General features: G+C 54.3%; 1 protein-coding gene across 4 annotated transcripts in view; it reads right to left on the reverse strand.

Moving 5' to 3' along the window:
- Nucleotides 1-9,372: 9,372 nt before the first annotated feature.
- LOC119104519 (serine/threonine-protein phosphatase 2B catalytic subunit 3) overlaps nt 9,373-22,500 on the reverse strand; it is a 130,467-nt gene continuing 117,339 nt past the window's right edge. The window contains exons 8-15 of one of the 4 annotated variants that reach the window (XM_037228234.1): nt 22,112-22,205; nt 21,499-21,625; nt 19,692-19,772; nt 18,677-18,736; nt 16,298-16,303; nt 13,947-14,031; nt 11,767-12,030; nt 9,373-10,715 (exon numbers count right to left, since the gene is read on the reverse strand). In XM_037228234.1, the coding sequence (XP_037084129.1) occupies nt 11,787-12,030; nt 13,947-14,031; nt 16,298-16,303; nt 18,677-18,736; nt 19,692-19,772; nt 21,499-21,625; nt 22,112-22,205 (697 nt within the window). In that variant the 3' untranslated portion in view covers nt 9,373-10,715; nt 11,767-11,786. The remainder of the gene's footprint in view (nt 10,716-11,766; nt 12,031-13,946; nt 14,032-16,297; nt 16,304-18,676; nt 18,737-19,691; nt 19,773-21,498; nt 21,626-22,111; nt 22,206-22,500) is intronic. The other 3 variants (XM_037228236.1, XM_037228235.1, XM_037228237.1) reach the window with 3 other exon arrangements.

The following is a 22,500-nucleotide window of genomic DNA, read 5'->3' on the forward strand; positions in this document are numbered from 1 at the left end:
GTCAGCAGTGCAGTGTCCTATTGAGTTGGGGGGGGGGGGCTTCAGCCCCCCTCCCCAACGTGGTTTCCAGCCCCCACAGCTTTGAGAAGAAAATGCCCCAAATCCGGAAAGAAAATAAATGCGCAATTGTTTTTCTAGTAATTTGCATTTATTTGTATCTATTTGTGTCTATTATTTTTGCTGTATTTTGGGAGTACGTTGAGTCATTTTTAGCGGCACAGTTCCCTGGAAAGTCAGTTTACGAGACTACGCGCCTGCTTTCGGTCATTTCCCAGTTTGACAGCTGACGATGGTTTTATGCGCCGATTCGACCAATCAGGCCTGCCGTTGACTTCTGGCCGCCGCGTAGTTGTAACCCACCTTTTGTCGGGCAGGCAGTAGAAGAGTGTTTGCACCACGCCCCAGGTGAATTTTCAAGGGGACATGCCTTAATGATTACAACATCTATTTTATCCTTATGAACAACTATCATATCTTAATAATTACAACAGCTATCATATCTTTATTTTTACAACTATCATATCTTCATTATTACAACAGCTGTCATATGTTTATCACGACAGCTACCATATCTTATTTCATATCTACTAGACATGAAAGCCGTCGCCATTCCAGATGAATTCTAGATGGGCTAGAACATTCACTTGAACATTGCATGGCACTTTATGCTCAATTCGGAAGGCTAGGCGACCTGCAGCTGGATAGGATGCATACCCATGCTGTCTAGATTGGGAGTGTAAGGCACAAAACACAACAAATATATTCCGAGTGCGATCCTAGTTGGCTAGCAGGTTCAAACGAGCAGTTGTGGTGGAGCTGAGGTCATCTTTAGTTATCTGGCGGCCGAACAAAACTGAAAATTAGCCGACTGATTATTAGCTGAATTAGCCGAACAAAACTGAAAAACTGAAACAGCGTCTCAGTATTTGGAAAATGTCACTCCTTACAGAATGTCACTAGAATCCCAGTAGAAATCTACCTCCTGACAGAAGGATCTTCCTCGTCAAATATGTTAGGACCAAGCTTAGCGTTTAGGTGAGGTGCATTATGGACAAAGAACGAGGTCAGCTGTTTGTGATGTGCGGTAGACGATGTAGTTTGTTGTGCACCACTTATGCCTCAGGTTTTGTGAACAGCTGGTTTCAGGGTCGGCAGACGAAACGGGAAAGTGTTGGCCAATAGGCGAGCGCGTGGCTTTCCGCGGAGGTCTGCAGAGCTGTCCGAGGTGATGTGGGTGTCCGGCGAGTTTTCGCGGGGGAGTTCGCGCTGGTCAGCGTTGGAGGAGGCACGTCGTTAATAGAAGGCTCAAGGCAGAAGAACATCGGAGTTTCTTTTCTCGGAAGGGGAACGCAGGACGGCAGCTACCAAGTTAACGAAGCGTTTCATCAGCGGTGGGATCTTTGCTATTTCCAGTTGGGCCACGTGCTGATACGGGCCAGAAATGCCGACGGTGGAGGAAAAGCACGATTTAGGCCGTAAGGAAGCTTCATCAAGCATGTTCCGGCCGCCGACATTTTCTGGAGGTGAGCCTGGAAGCATTTTTGAGACAATTCAAGAGAATCGCGAGAGCCAATGGATGGAGTGAAACCCATCAGCTTGATGTGCTACCGGCTCTATTCGTGGGCAACTATGAATGGGTAGCAGATCAGTTAGACGAGACCCGACCTGTGAGTATGGAAGAAGCTGGCAAGATAATTGTGGAGAAGTTATGTCCAAGGGAGAAACGCAGGGAAATGCTATATTCATTTAACGAGATAAAAATGAAAGAGGCTGATGAACCCAGGGCATTTGTGAGCAAGCTACAGGAGCTGGTACATGCAGCCCTGCCAGATGTGGACAAAGAGACGAGAGAAAATCTAGTGATTGAAAGGATACCCAAGGCCGTCCCAGAAAAGTGGCAGCTCCGAATGCTGGACATGGACACATACTCCATAGAAGCTTACATCCGCAAGTTGGAGAGAAAACAGTCAGCTGAGAGGATGCAGAAGGAGCTCCATGGTCCTGGCTCTGCAGAAACCCACCCTGTTCGCCAGACCAGGCAAGGTACAGCAGGCAGAGATGTTCGGAGGAGCAGTGGGCCATGTTTTGTGTGTGGGAAGATGGGTCATTTTGCGGCTCAATGTTACAGTAGGGCCAACTCTTCAAGAGGTCAGACAACTGATGGGCAGAAGAAGGTGGAAGGACAGGCACTGAAGTGTTTCCATTGTTGAGGAGTGGGGCTCATCAGCAGGCAGTGTCCGAGTCCCAGAGGAACACGGGTAGTATCAGAGAAGAGAACGGATCAGCAGCCAGTCAGGAGGGTTGAGAGCTCTGCCCCAGTGGAGGTGAGGATGCTAGCCAAACTACAGGGAATTGAGGTCCCTGTTATTGCAGATACAGGCAGTCCTATCAGTCTGGTCAGTGAGACTCTAACTGCTCAGGTAGGAGAGGGGTGGAAGACTTGAGGGCTGCTAATGGGACAGCTGTCCGAACTCTAGGCAGGACGAGTCTGAAGGTTGAGATTGGGAGCAAGAAGGTAGTGCACAGTTTCATTGTGGTGGAGGACATGCTGGATTCTGCTCTCGTGGGGCTAGATGTTCTTCACAAGCTGGGTGCTGTGATTGACTGTGGGGGAGAAGAGGTAGTGCTTGATGGCTTGAGGTTCCCATGGGACAGGAGTATTAGAACATCAACCCCTGTCACATGTTCAGGACGCTCAGAGACTTTCATGAGGGTGTACCGGGTTGGCCTCATCAGACCCATGCTGTTTGAACCTGAGGAAGTTGAGGGTGTGCAGATTGCTCCTGCTTTGCACATGTCAGGCTCAGGTGTCCCTGTGCGTATGATCAACCATGGAGACGAGAGTGTGGTCATTCAAGCAGGCACAAAACTAGGAAGCTGTGATCCAGTGGAGGTGACTGCCACTGATGGAGCTGGTGCGGGCGACACATCGTCTTCAGTGGTGACTGCCGCAGCTGGAGATCGTGGGGGTGGCACACCATGTTCACCAAAGCTGCCTTCTTTGGGTCATCTGAGTGAAAAGGAGAAGAAGCCATTCCAGAATCTTCTGGAGGAGTATCAGGATGTGTTCTCCCAGTCAGCTGAAGACATTGGAAACTACTAAGGGACTCATCAGCTGGTCATCACCACGACAGGGGCCCCACCTGTCCGTCAACGGGCGTTTCGCACGCCACTGCATCTTCGAGGACAGCTGAAGGAGAGGCTGAATGTGCTGCAAGAACAAGGAGTGATCGAGGATTCCAAGTCACCGTGGTCGTCACCTGTTGTGATGATCAGGAAGAAGGACGGAGGAGTCCGGTTCTGCTGCGACTACCGAGCGGTGAATGCCGTCATCAAGCACGATTCCTACCCCTTGCCAAGGATCGGAGACCTCCTGGAAGCCACGAGGGAAGCCAGGGTCTACTCCGCGCTCGACCAGCGATCTGCCTACTGGGCTGTGCCCATCGATCCGGAATCCCGAGAAGTAACAGCTTTCATTACCGAGTATGGACTCAAACAGTGGACACGTCAACCGTTTCGGCTTAAAACGAGTCCGGGGATGTTTCAACGGATCATGGAGGATGTGTTGGAGGGTTTCAACTGGGAAACAGCAGTGGTCTACTTGGATGACGTCCTCGTCTACAGCTCTTCGATGTCGGAGCATCTGGAGGTGCTGAAGCAGCTGCTGGACCGGTTCCGCCAAGCAGGGTTGAAGCTGCATCCGAACAGGTGCCAGGTGGCGGTCACGAAAGTTATCTTCCTGGGGCATCAATTCAACGAGATGGGGATCCGTCCCACAGTAGACAAGGAAGAAGTGGTGAAGGACTATCCCAGACCAAGCAGCGCCAAAGAAGTGCGTCAGTTTCTGGGTCTGGTTGGCTACTACCGACAGTATATCCCACTCTTCGCTGACAAGTCAGCGCATCTGACCAACTTGCTGCAGAAGGAGACGAGCTTCGAGTGGACTGAGGACTGCGAGGTCGGCTTCCAGACACGAAGAAGGATCTTCAGTGGTACCCGGTGCTACAGTCTCCTGACCCGGCGGACCAGTTCGTTTTGACAACCGATGCGAGTAACTTTGGATGGGGAGCAGAGCTGAGCCAGTCGAAGGGTGTGGTCGCTTTCGCTTCAGGGAAATGGACGCCAGCGGAGAGCAACTGGAGAGTCACTGAGCGGGAACTGGGAGCTGTGGTGAAAGCGACGTCGAAGTTTCACCACTATCTGGTGGGAAAGCCGTTCCTACTGAAGACCGATCACGAGGCGATCAAGTTCCTGCACCGCTCGAAGTCACCTTCAGGCCGACTGTTCCGGTGGATCGAGCAGTTGCAGCAGTACGACTACACCGTGGAGCACGTGGCGGGTCGGCTGATTCCGCATGTGGACCCGCTGTCCCGCAGGTTCGAGACAGACACGAGGAAGCACCAGCTGCGACCGACTGCGGCGGAGTTTGTACCAGAGGAAGGCTTGAGAGTGACTCCAGTTGTGAGGCTGCACCGCTCAACAGTCGTCGACGCGCAAGAGCTATCCATGGAAGGCGAGAACGGCGGCGATGCTACAGAAGACGTCCTGGACATCAACCATCTCGATGACCTGGCTACAGCGACACGGACAGATCCTGTGCTGTGCCAGCTTATCTGCCACCTGAAAAAGCAGCCAATGAAGACGGACAATTTGACAGACACCCAGCAAGCAGAGCTGAACTTCTACGCCGGACTGCCGGGCTTGCGGCTATACAACGGCATGGTCCTGCGGAATTCGAAGGGACATCAAGTGATCCTGCACAAGTGATCCTGCCGACAAGGATCAGACAAAGAGCGCTGCATCTGGCTCATGACGTCCCGATGTCAGGACATGGAGGCGTGAGGCGAACACTGCACCGTGTGACAGCCGGTTTCTTCTGGTACAACGTACAGCGCGAGGTAAGGCGGTACTGTGGAAGCTGCAGTTCTTGTCTGAGGACGAAACCGAAGTATGCAGGTTGTAAGGAAGGAAGAGGAACCATACCGGTAGAAGGCGAGCCGTTTTTTCACTGGTCAGCGGACATCTTAGAACTACTGGAAAGCGACCATGGTCACAAGTACGTTTTGGTCATGACTGACCAATTCAGCAAATGGGTAGAAACATTTGCATTGAAGAGACAGACTGCAGAAGAAGTGGCGCGATGTGTCGTACAAGTCATCTGCCGGTTTGGCGTCATGAAGACTCTGTTGACCGATCAGGGGCGGAACTTCGAGAGTGCCCTGATCAAAGGAGTCTGCCAACTGCTGGGCGGGAAGAAGTTGAGAACGACAATCTACCATCCATGCTGCAACGGGCAAGTGGAGCGAATCAACAGGTCGTTACTGGAACTTCTGACTCACTACGTGACTGATAACCAACGAGACTGGGACCTGTGGCTGCCGGTGGTGACATCTGCTTACAACTCTGGTTGCCACAGTGCGACAGGATTCTCACCGGGAGAACTGGTCTACGGGAGACCAATGCGAAATGTTCTGGAAGACGAATTCGACGTGGACAGCATCAAGAATCAGTCTCATCGCCAGTTCTTGGTGAAGCTGAGAAATCATCTGAAAAACGCGCATCAGAAGGCGTTGGACCTGGTCCAGCGAAAGCAAAGTCTTCGCACGGAGACAGGACCGGCAACCTCTCAGCCAGGCGACACAGTGTGGTGTCGTAACTTCACAGCAGGAAAAGGTGTGACCGCAAAACTGAAGCCAAAGTTCGAGGGGCCGTATCTCGTGCTAGAGGCCCGACCGCCGGATTACTTGCTGAAGAAGGGGCGGAGACAACGGCTCGTACACGGCGGACATCTGAAAAAGGGGAAGCCCAGATCGGAGAGAGAAGTGGCCGTGGTGGAGATCGAAACTGGAACTGACTGCATCGACACTGGACTGAGCTATACTGGAGAGAACGGAGCGGAGGACCTCACCTGGGAGACAGAGGTGACCGCAACGACGACCTTCGAAGGCGGCCGAAGAGAGGCAGGGACCGAGGCTATTAAAGCGGATGGACTCATTTTTATCCAGGATCCAGCGCCGGAGAGCGGGGAGCAGCTGGAAGGAGAAGCGGACGACGCAGATCTCAGCCAGACGGAGCAGTTGGAACGAGAAGCAGACGATGCAGAGCTCAGCCAGACGGAGCAGCGGGAACGAGAAGCGGACGATGCAGAGCTCAGCCAGACAGAGCAGTTGGAGCCGGTCGCGGTGACGGCCGGAGACGTGACGGTCGACGAGACATCAGCGCCTAGTAGCGCGCTTGAGAAGCGGATGGTCGCAGGAAGTCGATGAACGCCCGGGGCGGAGTGGAACGAGGCCAGCAAGCGGCGACACCGAAGCCGCTAGCACAGAAGTCGCTGTGTCAGGTGGTGCCCTCTGGAGCTGACGGTGAAGCGTTGGTGGCGCCCTCTGGTACGGAGTCGGCGGAAGAGGCGATGCCGGTGGTAACCGGGTCAACGCGGACGAGACGCGGTCGTGAGATGCGACGACCGAGGCGGTACCTCGACTAGTCAGGGACCTATACGTGATAAGAGTCGTGGGTTACAGGGCTATTTCACCTAACGTGGGGATTGTGCTGATTTGTGGAAGCCTGATGATCGTGCTTTTGTGATGTGCAGTGACCTTGTGAACTGTGAAGTCGAAGGTTAGAGTACTGTACCAAGTGAGGTTATTTTTCGTACCCTACGTCTAGTTTAAGGTTAGAGGGGATGTTAGGACCAAGCTTAGCGTTTAGGTGAGGTGCATTATCGACGAAGAACGAGGTCAGCTGTTTGTGATGTGCGGTAGACGATGTAGTTTGTTGTGCACCACTTATGCCTCAGGTTTTGTGAACAGCTGGTTTCAGGGTCGGCAGACGAAACGGGAAAGTGTTGGCCAATAGGCGAGCGCGTGGCTTTCCGCGGAGGTCTGCAGAGCTGTCCGAGGTGATGTGGGTGTCCGGCGAGTTTTCGCGGGGGAGTTCGCGCTGGTCAGCGTTGGAGGAGGCACGTCGTTAATAGAAGGCTCAAGGCAGAAGAATATCGGAGTTTCTTTTCTCGGAAGGGGAACGCAGGACGGCAGCTACCAAGTTAACGAAGCGTTACAAATCGCTGCCGCAACTGACATGCACGATGTCAAACCTGGAAAAGTAAAAATCGTCCCACCTGTATAAAAGAGAAGCAATAATCTCTCACTTAATTTGTTACACAAATCAGGAAAAATTCATATAAGTGCAATACAAAATGTTTAGGCACACAGACAGACCACATTATAATTCCTTGGGCCAAACAGTTTTGAAACCCCGAGAGTGCTAGTAGGTGGAAAGACGTTATCCCACCTGATCTTAAAGTTGATGGCAAAAAATGTCGTCACTGTAGTATCGATAATCCAGCCACAAGGCGGGAAGGCTTAAATGAATTTTGTGCTAAAGCAGCCACCGCATGGACAAACATTACACATTGTGCAAAACCAGACGGCGCGCTCAATCTGGGCGAGGTCACTCGGTACAACTTCGAATTTAAACTGGAAGGAAATGACTTCAGCACCCAAAAGTGCGCTTATCAGACGGCAAAGTACCAGAACGGAAGTCTTATACAACGCAAGAAAAAGAGGGGTACTGATGAACACTAAATTATGAAGCGAATATCGCATCTCAAACACACGTTGAGAGACATATTTCGCCTTCACGCCTGATTTGCTGAGTGATTCCGGCATAGTTCAGCGACAATACGGGGTGGGACAAGGGTAGATTTAGGGCCCTTTGTGTATATTTAGTGTTTTTTGGTAGATTTAAAGCTTTTGGGTAAGTTTAGTCCTTTATGGTACATTTAGTGCAACTGTGCTTTTTGACATAATTGACAATGGTATTAATTAAGGTTTTTCGTCGGAACCAAACGCCAGAGCGCATCTTTACATTTTACAGGCATGTTATCATATTGACAAAGAGGGCTGGTTGGGTCATGTCAGATTGAGATCAAGTTACTTCTTGGATGTAGGTTACCTCATCCCGCGTTTTGCATGGATCCTTGCGCGCGACTGAAAACGTGTTGGTTGTATCAACTTATTTAGCACGATTAAGCACCATAATCACAATCATCATCACAAATAATTATCAATCACGTAGGATTGATCACCAATCAATTCGCCTTACACGACCTCTGCTCGTGGCCTGGTATGATCCTGTCCACCATAGATTATCTGACTCGATTCGTTCCAACACCAATTTAGTCAAGCAGATGGAAATGTATTTATTGCCCACTGCTGCACAATCCCAGTGCCAAACTTCACCGGCAATGTTATAGCTTGGGTTTCCAGGGCCAACTGCTTAATTTTGATTAACCAAATACTATTTTGCCGAATGTATAAACCCAATTGTATTTGTCATGTTATATAGTTAAGCGACGGAAGGGCGAAATCTACGTTGACATGCCTTTTTGACGACGTGCAAATTTCGACATGCAAATAAGCTAAAATGCTAATTAGCCGACAGGTAATCAGCAAAAGTGTTGAAAAGATGAATGCCATTGGTGAACCCAAAAGATGAATGCCATTATCCCGAAATATGATTTGGGCTAATGCCAATTGTGCAAATTAAAGGTCGCCGAATGGATAATTAAACAAATCCCATTAAGTCAAAATACGACCTTGACGAATAGCGACTGGACAGATGCACATTATTCGAAGGCTGCAATAGCCGAATTAAAAAGTAGAATTCATTTCGTGACAATGTGAAAAGGACGATGAGCATTCTCTGAAGTTACAACAAACGAATACCGTACTGGACCGCCCAAAAATTATGTTCGCCACTGATGGTGATAGTTTGCAGACCTAACGACATGGTGTGAACTCGGTAACCTGTGTAACAATGGAAAAGGACGGGGGATGGGTGTTGAAGCTTACTAAATATACGCTACATTATTTATGGACAGTCCCAATCGGTTTCAACCAAAGTCTTGAAGAAAGGGGACTAAAGAAAGCCTCTAGCTGTTTGGCTATCAAGTAAAATGGCCTTACAGTACAGAAGCCGATCGGCAGCCGTAGACGCAAGGAACACAACAGTGCTGTCTGTCTGTCTGTCTTACTCGGCCTAGATATTAACTTCACCTTCCACAGCCGTAAACGAAGAGACCACAGCCCACGGAGCAATTGTCTGCACCCCAATGAGCAGTGATTTCACCACGTTAAGTACGTTTCCTCGCCATACCCATCAGTCTGTTTCCATTCCGCCCAACCTGCCACCGCCTGCGAGCTTCCAAGCACCGTTCTGGCTTCGTTCCAACCGTAATGGCCATTGGAAGTACAATGCTAATAATTGACCAGGTCACGCAGCGTCCCGCTCCCCATTTCCTCCATCGCGGAACCATGCGGACGATACGAGACGAGCAGCGTCTCCGACTTCCCGCTGCCGCCACACACGTGCGTCAACCAACCGGTCTTTATTGAAACCTGTAATATTGAAACAACATTTACAATATGGAATCGAACAAAAGCGAATGCTAGACCAGGTACGGGGCCAGCTGGCACAGGCAGCTCTCTCACCACAGCCGCACCGAATCAAGTACAGCGCTGCCAGATCTGGAGACACCCGCCGAAAACCGTCAGATGCGGGAAATTTCGTCAGAACCAGTGGGGACAATGTAGCTGTGAGATTGCGTTCACGGCAGAAGGAGCGGCCTTAAGTTAGGCATGCGGAAAGAGCACGTCGACACGCTCAAAACGCATCTCACAATAATGGTACGCACGACATAACCGGTGAAAAATGACCGCCCCGGCGCATCCGCCCTCGCTGGGTAAATGACATCGCGATAAAATTATACAGATTTTAACCGACGAAATCAACAAGCGGGAGGCCGCACGAGTCGTCGCCATGGCAACCGTGCGCCAACGGCGGCAAAGCGCGGCGGGTCGGCGGGTCGCTGTCGGCCGGTCGATCGCAAAGTCAACAACGTTAACTGTACACGGCCGCGGCGCCGGGGACGAGACCCTGATTGTATATACACGCGGCGGCGGCGGCGCGGTCCCGTTGGGCCCCTCGGCTCGCGCGGACCCGTGCAGGGCTGTGTCCTCAGCGACGCACCGCGGCCGGTTCGTCGGCCAAAGACGGTGGCTGGATCATGCACACGCACGCGTGAAGGCCGTCTCTCGGCGAAGAGGCGTATTAAAACTTGCAGACGGGCCGCCGGGTGGCAGCAGCGGGCCACGGGCGACGCCGCGGCGAATGCCGCGCAGGCAGAGGAGGGTAATATACAGGTATGCACATGCAGCACTATAATATACGTATGTATCACCCAATGAAATTAACGATAGAAACGTGGCCACGCAGCGGCACGGCCGGTAATTACAAACTCCACGATCACACTATAGATGGCACTGGCGAAGGCGCGCGCCGCGCGCGGGCGGCGCGCCGTTCGCACTGCACAGTCAAACGGATAGCGATAACTACACCGATAAGTCGAAACCCCCCGCCAGGCGGCCGCACTCCACAGACCGAAAACCATCCGCGCCTCACATATACCTCACGCTCTTGCTCTCGCGCCTCACCAGCCCGGCCCGCAGCCGAATGTGAATGAAAGGGCCGAAACACTGACAAGGCAGGCGCAGGGGGAGGGGCGGGGTGGGGTGGGGTGGGGGGTGCAGCACACGTCTAGACCGGGGGAGGGGCGGGGGCGCGGACGGGACGAGCACGGCGACGCCTGTCGGCGGCGTGCCGTACCAGCGGTGCGTGCAGTCTCCACCAGGGGGCGCCACGCGTCTTCGGTCGCTCTGAAAATCGGCAGTCCTGTCAGACGCGCATGTTCCTCTGCACAGGTATCAAAATGGAATGTGAATTTACCCACATAATTTCCTTTTAGCAGGACACTTATCCACAACGTTGACGTGATTCCCAAATGGCTGAAACCGTCGATTGCCACAAAGCTGCAACGCCAAACATGTTCGTATACGTTTCCAGCAGCTCCCAACTTAACGAAACGTCTCAGATGCATCGCAGGTCTGCCAGCAGCGCGGCTAACCATCTTAGTTTTAGGTGACCAACAACCCTGCCACGGAACAATAACGGCTGCAAAGGCCGTACTGACACCCCGGGGGGAAGGGGGGGGGGGGGGCAGAACGCAACCGGGTCCACAGCCGGGACCATCCATACACGAACTGGGGGTTTTAGCCACCAACCCGTCCTGATTCAGTTAGGAGCAGATTGATTGAGCCCAACCAAACCCGGATCCAGACCCGCGCATCCCAAGGGCTCTCCTCCAGACCCGCTCGTCCCGAGGGCTCTCCTCCAGACCCGCTCGTCCCGAGGACTCTCCTCCAGACCCGCTCGTCCCGAGGACTCTCCTCCAGACCCGCTCGTCCCGAGGACTCTCCGCACGACAACTGAAACCGGTGCTTTCCTGGCCCCTCTCTCAACGTGGTGCGAGTGTGTTGCGTTTTATTTACAAAACTGAGCGTCCGATGAGCACTCTCCCTGATGCCCAGCCCGGATAATTCAGAGCGCTTAAGTCACACATGGCCACAGGGATGCCACACTACACAGTCACCAGCAGGGCTACTGTGTAGAGTAGTAGGTGTGCAGTGCATGAGCCTTCCCCACCAAATCTTTTCTCATTAGTTCCAGCTCACGAAAGCCCTTTCAAGTTACCCAATCCCACGATACAAATGCCCTGTACGCTACACAAAATCCCTTCTCCCGTTCCACCCTCCTAAAAACCCAACAACTCCCCCACACCAACCGCAAATGCCTTGCACACACTTACTCCGTCCACCACGCACAAGCCGCTCAAACTCCCCCTCCTCCCAACAACCACAGGAGGCACACCTGGCAGGCTGGCCGGGCGTTCACGTGTGGTTGTTGGTGCCGTGCTTCTCCCGGCCCGCCGGCGCCGGGGCGTCCTTCCTGGGCGGCATGCGCTCGTTCATGGCGTCCAGACCCTTGGCCTCCTCGAACGAGGCGATCTTGTGGTTGGGCGAGAAGCCTTGCAGGGCGCTGCGCAGCGTCACCTTGCCGCCGGAGAGGGCGCCCAGCGGCAGCGCGCCGGTCGGCGTCAGGCCCTTCAGCTGCAGCACACTCTCGTTCTCCTCCCTGCCGGCGGACGGCGCGGCGGTCAGCGGGCGTCCGGCAACCCACTACGCCGAGGGAAATCCTCTACAATCCCCGACGCCGAAGGAAATTCACATCCATCTACTACGCTGAGGGAAATCAACCGTAATCTCCTACACCGAAGGAAATCCCCTACCATATCCAACGGCGAAAGAAATCCTCTCGAAGCACACACCGAGAGCAATCCCCAACAACTCTCTAGACGCCGACGACAATCCCTGCAATCCCGTACGTCTCCCATAAAACCGTCGCAATCCAAATGCACGTAACACGGCTCATCTTCGTAGACGAATGTGTACGCAGCATATCGTCGGGCGGCTCTTGCTGTGATGCGTATGGCGGCCATCTTGGGCGGCCATCTTAGTGACCGTGGGTCACGTGAAGGCGCTTCGTCGCATGGTTTGGCAGAAAATAGTGCCGAACGCAAAACAATAATTGCATCGGTTCGGCAAGTGCAGTGATGTCACGTGAGCAGCAATTATAACTAAGACAACAAATAATGATTATCATTTAAAATTTTAACTTAAACGAGACCTAATGTAACTCAAACCAAAACTTGAAATTATAACATAAACTAGAAATTATAACTTATCTACAAGAGACTTAGAGACTGGAGTCCACTAGCCAAGCTCTGTCATCAATACGAATCCAGGAAAGAATACGCCCAGTTTCCGAATACCTCCCTCTCCCACAAACACCCGACAACCGCCCAGCGCCGACGCCTCCCCTCCCGCGGCGGGCGACAAACCCCACTTAGAACCGCTCCCTGCCGGCCGCATCCGCTTCGGCGACAGCGCCGGCGCGCACCTCCGGGCCCCGCCCCCCTGCGCCCGGCGCCAGCTGCCCGCCTCTCACCACACAGCCTGCTGCTCTGATCGCCTCGGGGCATTTCTGCGGCGCCGGCCCGTGCCAACGATAACGCCAAAGATAATGCCGCGGACCACTGAAGCAACAAGGCATCCTGCCCGGATGGCCTCGTCAGCCCTCGCTGGCAGCCGCGCGCGACGTGTCGCCCAGACGGCGCGTTCCAGCGGAGCGCCGGCGGTAGAAGGGGCGCAGCTTCGCACAATGGGCTGGGGGCGCGGACGGAGCAGTGAAGAGCACCAAAACGTAGTCCCGAAAGCCTCCAACAAACGGGTTTCTCCCTGGATTTGGCCAATTTCTTCTTAAAGCTGGGGGAGGGGAGGGGGGGGGGGGGGCTCAAGCCCACAACAGAATAGGCAACTACGCCCTTGGCCGAGGCAGCATCCTGGCGCCGCTGGCAACTACGCCACAGGCTGAAGGGGGCGTTCTGGCCTCCCTTGCAACTACGCGCCTGGCCGAGAGCTAGGCGGTGCGTTCCATGACCGTGTTCCACGACATGTGACACCCCGTGGCGGTGTGGCATGGCGTTTGAAATTGAGAGCGTGTGCGCGAAAATCCGTGACGTCACGCGCGCATTTGTTATGTCACGTGATGTCCCCGCGATGTCACGTCATCAGTTCTCCAAACAAGACTAAAATTGCTGGCGTCCGCACATGAACCCTGAACAAAACCCGACTCCAGCTGAGCTGAAAGCTGGCGAATAATGAGCTAACCCTCAGGCAGAATGAAGCCAGAAGACAGAGATGCTCACACGTGCCACTGCATGCGAGTCGAAGACACGTCCATTTGTCAGCAGTATCTTAGCAGAGGAAATACCAGACACGAACAAAGGGATCCAATAAACATGAAGTACAAGTATAAAGAGTACACAATCTCACAAACGCGGATACGGAAGTTACAAAATTGTGATAACAATGGCAAGCCTGACTACGCTCCCGCACTCCCAAACCTAAACGCCCGTACATCTGCTTTCATTTCATGACACCGGACCGTGGTCTGACCTGACCTGACCCGACCTGACCCCGCTCACTGACCTCAGGACAGAGAAGACACGCGCCATCTTGCCGATGGCTCGGATCTTGTTCCGGATCACCTCCTTCCTGAGGGCCGCCGCACGCTCTGAAACACCCGCGGGCAAAGGTTAGCATGCGCATCACTCACGGCGAGTGCCTCCAGTGAGGAGATGCGAACGAATGCACCTATCAAGGTGCTTCGATTTGCTATGAACCGAACCAAAGCTCCCATATCCAGAACCAAAGCGGCATAGACAGCACCAACCCAGGTACCGCCGTAACAACGACCCTTGCACGTAATAGGAAGTTGAGGGGTGGACGGTGGGGGGGGGGGGGGGGGGGCAGGGACAGCGAACTGCATATTCTTATTTAAGGGCAAGAAAGCCTTCTATGACACAATCAAGTGACTGCACCCGTGAACACACTCATTACGGTGGGAGCGATAGCTTAAGGGAAACTCTTGAAACTGATGCTTTTACGAGAATGACCAGCGACATTCTGTGAGAAATACGTCAATTAAACGCAGGGGGGCACGGGCTAAATTCTGTACCCATACTTTTCGGCACAGCACGTACATGACCGCTACTTTTAACGCCACTACCCTTGCGGCACACTACAAGCATGCGTGTTAGCTGGTGCAATCTATCCAGTTAATTGCACGAGCACACTAGCAAGCCACGGGGTCCTGCGTCTCTGCTGACCCCCCCCCCCCCCCGCCCCACACCAAACACCACACGGTGGTCCGCGACGCGGCGGTCGTCCACAAGCCAGACCCGATGTCAGAGACTGGACAGCCCGTGTCCAGACGGAGGGCCATCCACACCACCCAGAGCGTTCCAATTCTTGTGACGCCGGCGGACGATACCACGTGGGCTGTCATGACCTTGCTGGGTCACGGAGGTCACATCCACATCCCTCGCCCTGTGCTCAGTGCATCGCACCGGTACGCTCTCGAACATGCTGTCACGGGCACAAGGACGCGGGTAGCTAGTGGGGTCACGGGGGCACGCTACCTAGGTCAACGCGATCTGGCGGGGTTACGGCCATCGCCGCCGCCGCCGCAGGGACTGTTGCTATGCGCCTGCAGGCTAAAATGCGGTTATCCGGCACATGACGAGTGACGTCACCGCGTGACGACACCCATTGGTCGGGAAATAAGCTGCGTCTTCGCACGAAGCAAGGTTGCACGGTAGTTGCGAGGTCGCATGAGGCTAGGTACGCATGCTGTTCAACAGCGTGCTCGAAGCGACGCACCAGCCGGACTTGTGACCAATCGCGACCCAGGCGCGGATCGGCGGGCCAATCACAGCGCGAGTTCACGGAAAACGCCGGCGATGATTGGTCGCTTCGAACACGCCCGCTTCATGCAGCGGGCAGGGGAGGGGGCGGGTTTGACCCCAGACCAGTGCCAGTGCGTGATTCGTCCGTTCCGAGCCCCATTCGACGTGATTCTGCCTATGACTGCCTCGGCCTGCATCTCACTCCACTTTACAACACAGCCCGAAATCATCACGCTGGTCCAAAATCAGATTCTGTCCAGATGCAAGGTAGTTGCTTCTCTTTGGCTGGATGACAACCTTATGCGGTCTTATTGCTGTTGTCTTTTTTTTGGCTAGACTCGGCATAGTCGTTATTACGTTCAGTGTCGGCTGGAACGAACGCAAGCCACCCAGTCCGGTTTGGCCAGACAGCGCGCAAGCTGCGGTTGCTCCTACAACAGGCCATTCACGCACCCCTCTGCTTCCCGTACCAGAGTGCATAGATGACACATAACGTGTCAGGGTTTGGAGACTGAACGTATTCACCGAACGGCAAACAGGCTGGCCCGGATTACTAGCTGAGCCAATAATCAACTTCCGAAAGGTCAGGTTAGAGCTAACCTTCGCACCATTGGGGGTAGACCCAGTTCACCGGGAAAAAACCAGCTCTGCCTGTCACAAATCGACATTCGTGTGGTGAAATGTCAATCACTCCAAAGGGTCCAAAATTTGGTCCAAAATTTGCCTGGCACTCCACCCGCCCCCATGAGCACATCCCACACGGCAGAGGCGCGCGAAAGACATGACGAAGGTCGGCAAGCGTTGGGGAGTACGGCCATTCTAATAGAGGACTATACATATAGGCGCACCCAGGCGGGTCAGGGAGGGGGGATACAGCTGCGATTTTAAAAAAAACTTAATTTTTTCCTTCCGACTCTTACATCATTTATAAAAGTGAGATAGTTTTTCCCGAAACGACTAAGTTTGCTGCAAAACTGTTTAGATGCGAGACCATTTCGAACGCCGTTAGTCGGCCTCCTGTGGCCCCCCTCCCCAAGACGCGTCCTGGGTGCGCGCCTGGCTACACAAGCGGCGAGCAACATCAACACTTGCCTGGGTCTGCAACAAGAGAAGCAACGGTCGGAGCGAGAGCAGAGTATGGAAACGAAGGCACGGCGTCAGAGGCTGACCAAGCAGGGGGAGCGCGGACAGGGGCGGCGCCACCGATTGGGCGAGCGGGGGCAGGCGAGCCCCCCCAAATGTTGTTGGAAGTTAGCGTTACGTGCCTGACGTTACGCTCTTCCCAAATGCTCGCGAAATTTGCGTGGCAATACGCTGCTTTACGCTGCGACATTGAACGGGAATGGCAAAGCTCAAGACACCGCCCCCAATTCTCGCCAGCTGGCGCCGCCCCTGTGCAGCGACATCGCCACCGAAGCCACACACACACGCGCGCGCGCACTGTAGCAGAAGAAACGGCCGAGGCGGCGACGCCCGCGGCACGTCGCAAGTTGGGCCACTATAATCTGAGGCGAAAACGTACGCGTGGGCTCGAAAGGTGAGGGTGACCATGACTTTTCACGGATCATAAGCTTTTTCATGGAAGTAGCGCGAGCCTGCTTGAAAAGTACGAACTGCAGATTCTAGTGTTCCTTTGCTGTTCAACAACACCAAAAATAACACCAAAAATTGCAGATGCGCAACAAATTTCCTTTCTGTTGTTTCCCAATGATTGCCCATAGGTCAGTTCAGTTGGCATTCCTTGTGGTTCACCTAACGCCGAATTCAAAGACATCCAATACAGAAGCATTGAGCCCAGTAATAATGACAGTGACGTCGAAAGCCGCCACATTTCTCTAATTCCAAAACAGCTTCTCCCAGACGGTCCAGTGATTCTGCAGTCTTGTATGCACGCGCGAAAACAAATATTGTGGCGCGGAAAGACCGTGTGGGGTACCGGTCGTCGACACGCTGCGTTGATATCCGACACCGGACACGCGTATGTCCTGGCTACCTGCGAAGTGGATACCAGCATCCGGGACCCCCTTTTGAGGTATCTTACGGGATCCGGGATGCATCCTGGGACCAAACAGACAACCTTACGATCCAGAACCTATCCTCGAAAAGTGCTCCACCCTCGGGATCCAGATCCACGCTGAGAGCCCAGGATCCACCATCGGTATCCAACATCCACATAAGGCATCCAGCCTCGGGGATCCAGACTCCACCACTAGGACCCGCCGCTGCTGCGCAAGTTAGCACCGCATCTCCACGGCAACGCCACAGAGCCGGCCGCTGTCCCGTCGGCGCCCGGTCAGCACTCCACGGCACACCCCAGCTGTTGGCGGCTGCAGAGGCGCGTCCAGAGGCCGGGTCACGACACTCGAGCCTGACCCTCGTGCTCACGCGACACCTCTCAGTATGGGTTTGACTTGGTGTCACTGGCTGCCCGCACCTCGGTTCGGGTGGTGAGGTGGGACGCTCGTAATGTTCATTATCATTTTGATCACTATACCATTATAAGCATTTTATCATTATACTCATTATATTGTTATGATCATGTTTTTGTCGCTGTGACCATCCCTGGACACGCCTCTGGCCGCTTGTTAGTAGCGGCGGCGAAGCCCCCGGTCACGTGACCGGCCCCGTGCTGTCGCAGCGTCGCGGGACGGCGGTCACGTGATGGCTTCCCCCCGAACGGAAGACCGGCATCGCCCAGTCCGCCGGCGTTTGGGAGAGGGGGTAGGGGGTAGGAGGCGGTGGCAGGGGGTAGGGAGAGAGGGAGGGGGAGCGAAGAAAAGAGAGAAAGGGCGGTGCTCCAGGTGCGTTCGGCGCGTCACCGGCTGGCAGCAGTGTGGCACAGATCGAGGACAATCCGGGTGATTGTCTACAGTCAGTGCCTTGTCAGGCACAGTCTGGGGCCGACTGCCTTTAAGAACACCCAGGCCGCCTTCCGCATTGGCAAAGTACCAACGCGAGCTTGGTACTTTGGTACCAAGCTCTAGCACCAACGCGAGCTTGGTACTTTACTCAGTTGCAGCCCATGGACGGCGTCTGGAAGTGGGAGACGCTGCCAAGGTAGCGTGAAGCAGTTCATGAGCTCGGAAGTCCCGTGTGTCGTGTTGTGTGTGGGATTCGTGCCGGCCGCCGTGGGAGAGGAGGACCGGGAGTCATGGGGAGCGAGGGGCGCGGGGACCCGTTCACAGGCCAGTTACGGAAGTGACAGTGTGTTCCCAGAGCATGGAAAGCGGCACAGACAAGACTTCTAGTGAAGGGATGGGCGAGGACACGTCGTACCACGCCGGCGGGGTGAGGACTTGGCTCAAAGCAGGGGGGGGGGGGGGGGGGGGGGTAGAGGCAGCCGCCATCGGGTGCGGGTGCGGATGTGGTTGGAGGATGCGTTAGCGCTGGGAAACGCGTGGGGACGGAGATGGAGCGGGGCCGGGGGGAGGGGGCGGTCAGGGGTGAGGGTGAGGGTCACACGCGACTCACCACTGTCGCCCGGGACGTCAGCGGCCAGACTGGCCACCAGACGGTCTGTGTACTGCTTATCTATACCCAGAGAGAAGTCGTGGCAGACACCGTTCTCGCAGGTACACTCGGAAAACAGTCACTATCCTCACGTATACGCCCGTACGGTGAGCGTGCCCTCACAGGTACACTCGGAAAACAGTCACTGTCCTCACGCACACACCCGTACAGCGGGCGTGCCCTCACAGGCACACCCAAAGAGAAGTCGTGTCCTCACAGACACACCCGTAGAGTGGGCGTGTCCTCACAAGTACACTCAAAGAACAGTCACTGTCCTCACAGATACACCCAGAGTGGGCGCGTCCTCACAGATACAGTCAGAGAACAGTCTCTGTCCACAAAGATACACTCAAAGGACAGTCACTGTCCTCACAGATACGCCCAAAGAGAAGTCGTGTCCTCACAGATACACCCCCAGAGTGGGCGTGTTCTCACATACACCCACACACAGGGCGTGTCATCACAGGTACAGCGATAAAGTGGGTGTGTCCTCACATGCACACCCATAGAATGGGCGTGTCCCTACAGATACAGCCATATAATGGGCGTGTCCTCACAGGTACACCCATAGAGTGGGCGTGTCCTCACAGGTATACCCATAGAGTGGGCGTGTCCTCACAGGTACACCCATAGAGTGGGCGTGTCCTCACAGGTACACCCATAGTGTGTGTGCTGGTGCTTCCTCACAGATATACCCATGGAATGGACGCGTTCTTACAGACTGGTCTGTGGTCCACCATGCCAGAGATTCCGGCCAAGCTCCCTTCCAGACAAATGTAAGGTCTCCCTTCAATGACACAGGAGTAACCTTGTTTCGGGCATCGCCATCCAGAGAAACATGCCATCTCATCTGAGATCGATCATTCAACACTGATAATGCACTCGGCAATGACGCTGGTGATGGTGATGGTGATGATGATGGTCACAGATGTGGTGGTAACGATGCTGATGATGACGACGATGCTGACGCACTCACCGTCCTCGAACGTCTCCTCGCCCTCCGACATCAGCTCGTCGTCAGAGCAGATGTTCAACAGGTTCACCAGCATCTCAGTGACTGCGGGTGAGACAGAAAACTGAACGCCGCGGGGAGCGGGAGGGGGGGGGGGGGGGGGGTCGCCAGAACAGCACATCTTCGGCGATGCCGTCAACACAGGGACGTAGATTCGCAAAACTAGTTGCGGCGGGTGCGGGTAGCTTCATCACCTCCCCACTAGACAGGACGCTACAACCATGCGTCAACAGGTGGAAATACATATCACCGACAAAATGAACTCCACCAGAAAAAAAACCGACATCGCCAGCCGTGGCTTCACGTCCAAGATCACCGACGAACATCGATGGCTCCATTTAGCACAACACCGGTTATTTAGCTCGCATTTTAGGGCACGGGGAGAGGGCGGGAGAGGGATACGCCGCCGGCGGCATCACAGATGGTCACGTGGTCGAAGCAACCAGTCGTCATCCACATATTGTACAACTTGGGCGACGGTAGAATCGCACGAAAGGGCAGGAGGATAGGGGTGGGGAAGGGCAGGGAGAGGGGAGGGGGGGGGCATTCAACCGACAATGATTGCGACAACACGGGGAACGAAGTGACTGACAACTGACATTGATCATGATAACCCATGGAAAGCAGTGACATGGCACAGTTTAATGCCCACGCGGTATTCCACGGGTGATTTCCGGCAAGAATAACGGGTGAAGTGCGGGACCGTGTGCCCTCCCCTACTTGCTGCCCTTGGTGCGCCTCTGCTCCGCCATGGGTGAAACGGATGCCCTGCAGTTAACGAGACTCGTGGCACCAAACAAACACAGTGAACGCGACCTTAACGCCAAAACAAACGCTGCAATTCATTTAGTGTGACCGACGAAGGTTAAAGGGTGTTTCAACAAGGTGAATGGGTCATCATCTTTCACGGCCAAAACGCAGATTAAGTATGTTTTCTTCACGTTAGAGCGCAATATTTTTCTACTTTCCCGGAAGTTCAACTTTCAGAATAGAAAATGATTCCAATGGCATGCATGCGAAAACAAAACCTCGCTGGCAGCTAATGAACATACCGACGCAATAGCCTTGAGATGATTAGCACGCTCCGTGGAACACATGCCAAACATCGTCTTCGCCAACCACGTCACGCATTTGGCTCAATACAAATGATCCATTTGTTTTCACACCTGGAAAATCCACTCACGACCAGTTCAAAAAGCATATTCCTCACTCATGCCAATGGAACGCAAACACAAGTATCACTTGGCTGCTCAAGTCACACTAGTCACAATCAATGACCCCACAAGCAGTATAGCGACGTTGGTCTGTTGTTGGGACCATGCGGCAACAGCTACGTCCTGGGGTATAGTCCGTTGTGGGAGTAAGAGTACAGGTAGGAGTCCGGGTGAAAGTCCGAGCGAAAGGTCCGGACAGGAGTCCAGGTAAGAGTCCAGGTAAGAGTCCGGGTAAGAGTCCGGGAAAGAGTCCGGGCTTAAGTCCGAGTGAAGGTCCGTATAAGTGTATGTGTGTGTCATTGGGGCTTTACGACGCACTCGGCTGCTGAGGCTATATGGCGTCGCCTGCCTCTCACCCTGCCAGGAAGGGCGGGCACCGCGGGGAATCGAACCTCGTACCTCTGGTTTCCCAGACGCGCAGTGGGTCCGGATAAGAGTCCAGGTAAGAGTCCAAGTAATATTTTGGGTACGAGTCCAGGTAGGATTTTGGGTAAGAGCCTGGGTAAAAGTCTGAGTAAGAGTCCGCGTAAAAGTCCAGGTAAGAACCAACCGCCTACCCTTCTCGCCGACAAATGGCAGTGACCACGTGAACACATCCATGAAGTTCGGCAGCCAGTACGGATGCGGTGAGCAGTTGAACTGCCGGATGTTCATCACGTTGTTCTCGTACTTCAACACCGCAGCCTGTCGGTGAGCGCCGACACTTCAGTCACCGAGGGCGCACCGCCAGGCGGCGCGGCGTTCGGGCACACCATCGATTCTCGCGCGGTAATTCTGGCGCGAGCAGCGTGAATGTTCTCGCGCGGAAACGAACACTCGATATTTGGGCAATGGCGCGACTCAAGCGCCCACAGTCACCTCGCTCAGTAAATAGCACCACAAACAACAGCCCCTGCTCGCGCTGCACGTCACATCCACGGCCGCCCGCACGCGCAATTCACCACACCAGTTGGTGCATAGCCAATGCGGAAGGGTTTCACGAGCTCCAAAACACGCAATCCCCGATTTTTCGTGGTACAAGCACATCCGGTAGCCGCCCGCAAAACCACGAAGACTGCGGGGCATGACACTTTGCAACTGACGACGGATGCGCGGCTCCCCTCGGTCCGCCCCGACACCCCCCCCCCCCCCCCCCACGCGCACGCAGGAGCAGGAGCCCGTGCCACCCACCTTGTTGTTGTACACGTCCAGGTAGTTTGGCGCCGAGAAGATGGTGATGAGGGACGGAAAGCCAGTTGTCTGGCTCTTTCGGTACATTCGGTACCTGCAATGCGCGACAGGTTCTGCTGGTGATTGCAGAGCGTGCGTAAACAACCGGCTGCATTGGGCAACCGCACTTATGTGCGCGTTTGGCACCCGCAACAACGGTACACAATCACTTCCCGGGTTTGTGGTTGAAGGAACCTCGGGGTGAACCTTGCATACTGTTCAGAGTGCGGCGTACCCTCCCAATACACTCGACTTTGCACACGGGCTGACTTTTGTGTGGAGTTATCATAAGACCTGATCACAGACCTGTTCTACGAGACCACGCCTTTTTCCGCAAGTTCCATCCCTGT

Source organism: Pollicipes pollicipes, unplaced genomic scaffold (genome assembly GCF_011947565.3).
Source record: "Pollicipes pollicipes isolate AB1234 unplaced genomic scaffold, Ppol_2.1 Scaffold_6052;HRSCAF=7182_pilon_pilon_pilon, whole genome shotgun sequence".
Lineage (NCBI taxonomy): Eukaryota > Metazoa > Arthropoda > Thecostraca > Pollicipedomorpha > Pollicipedidae > Pollicipes > Pollicipes pollicipes.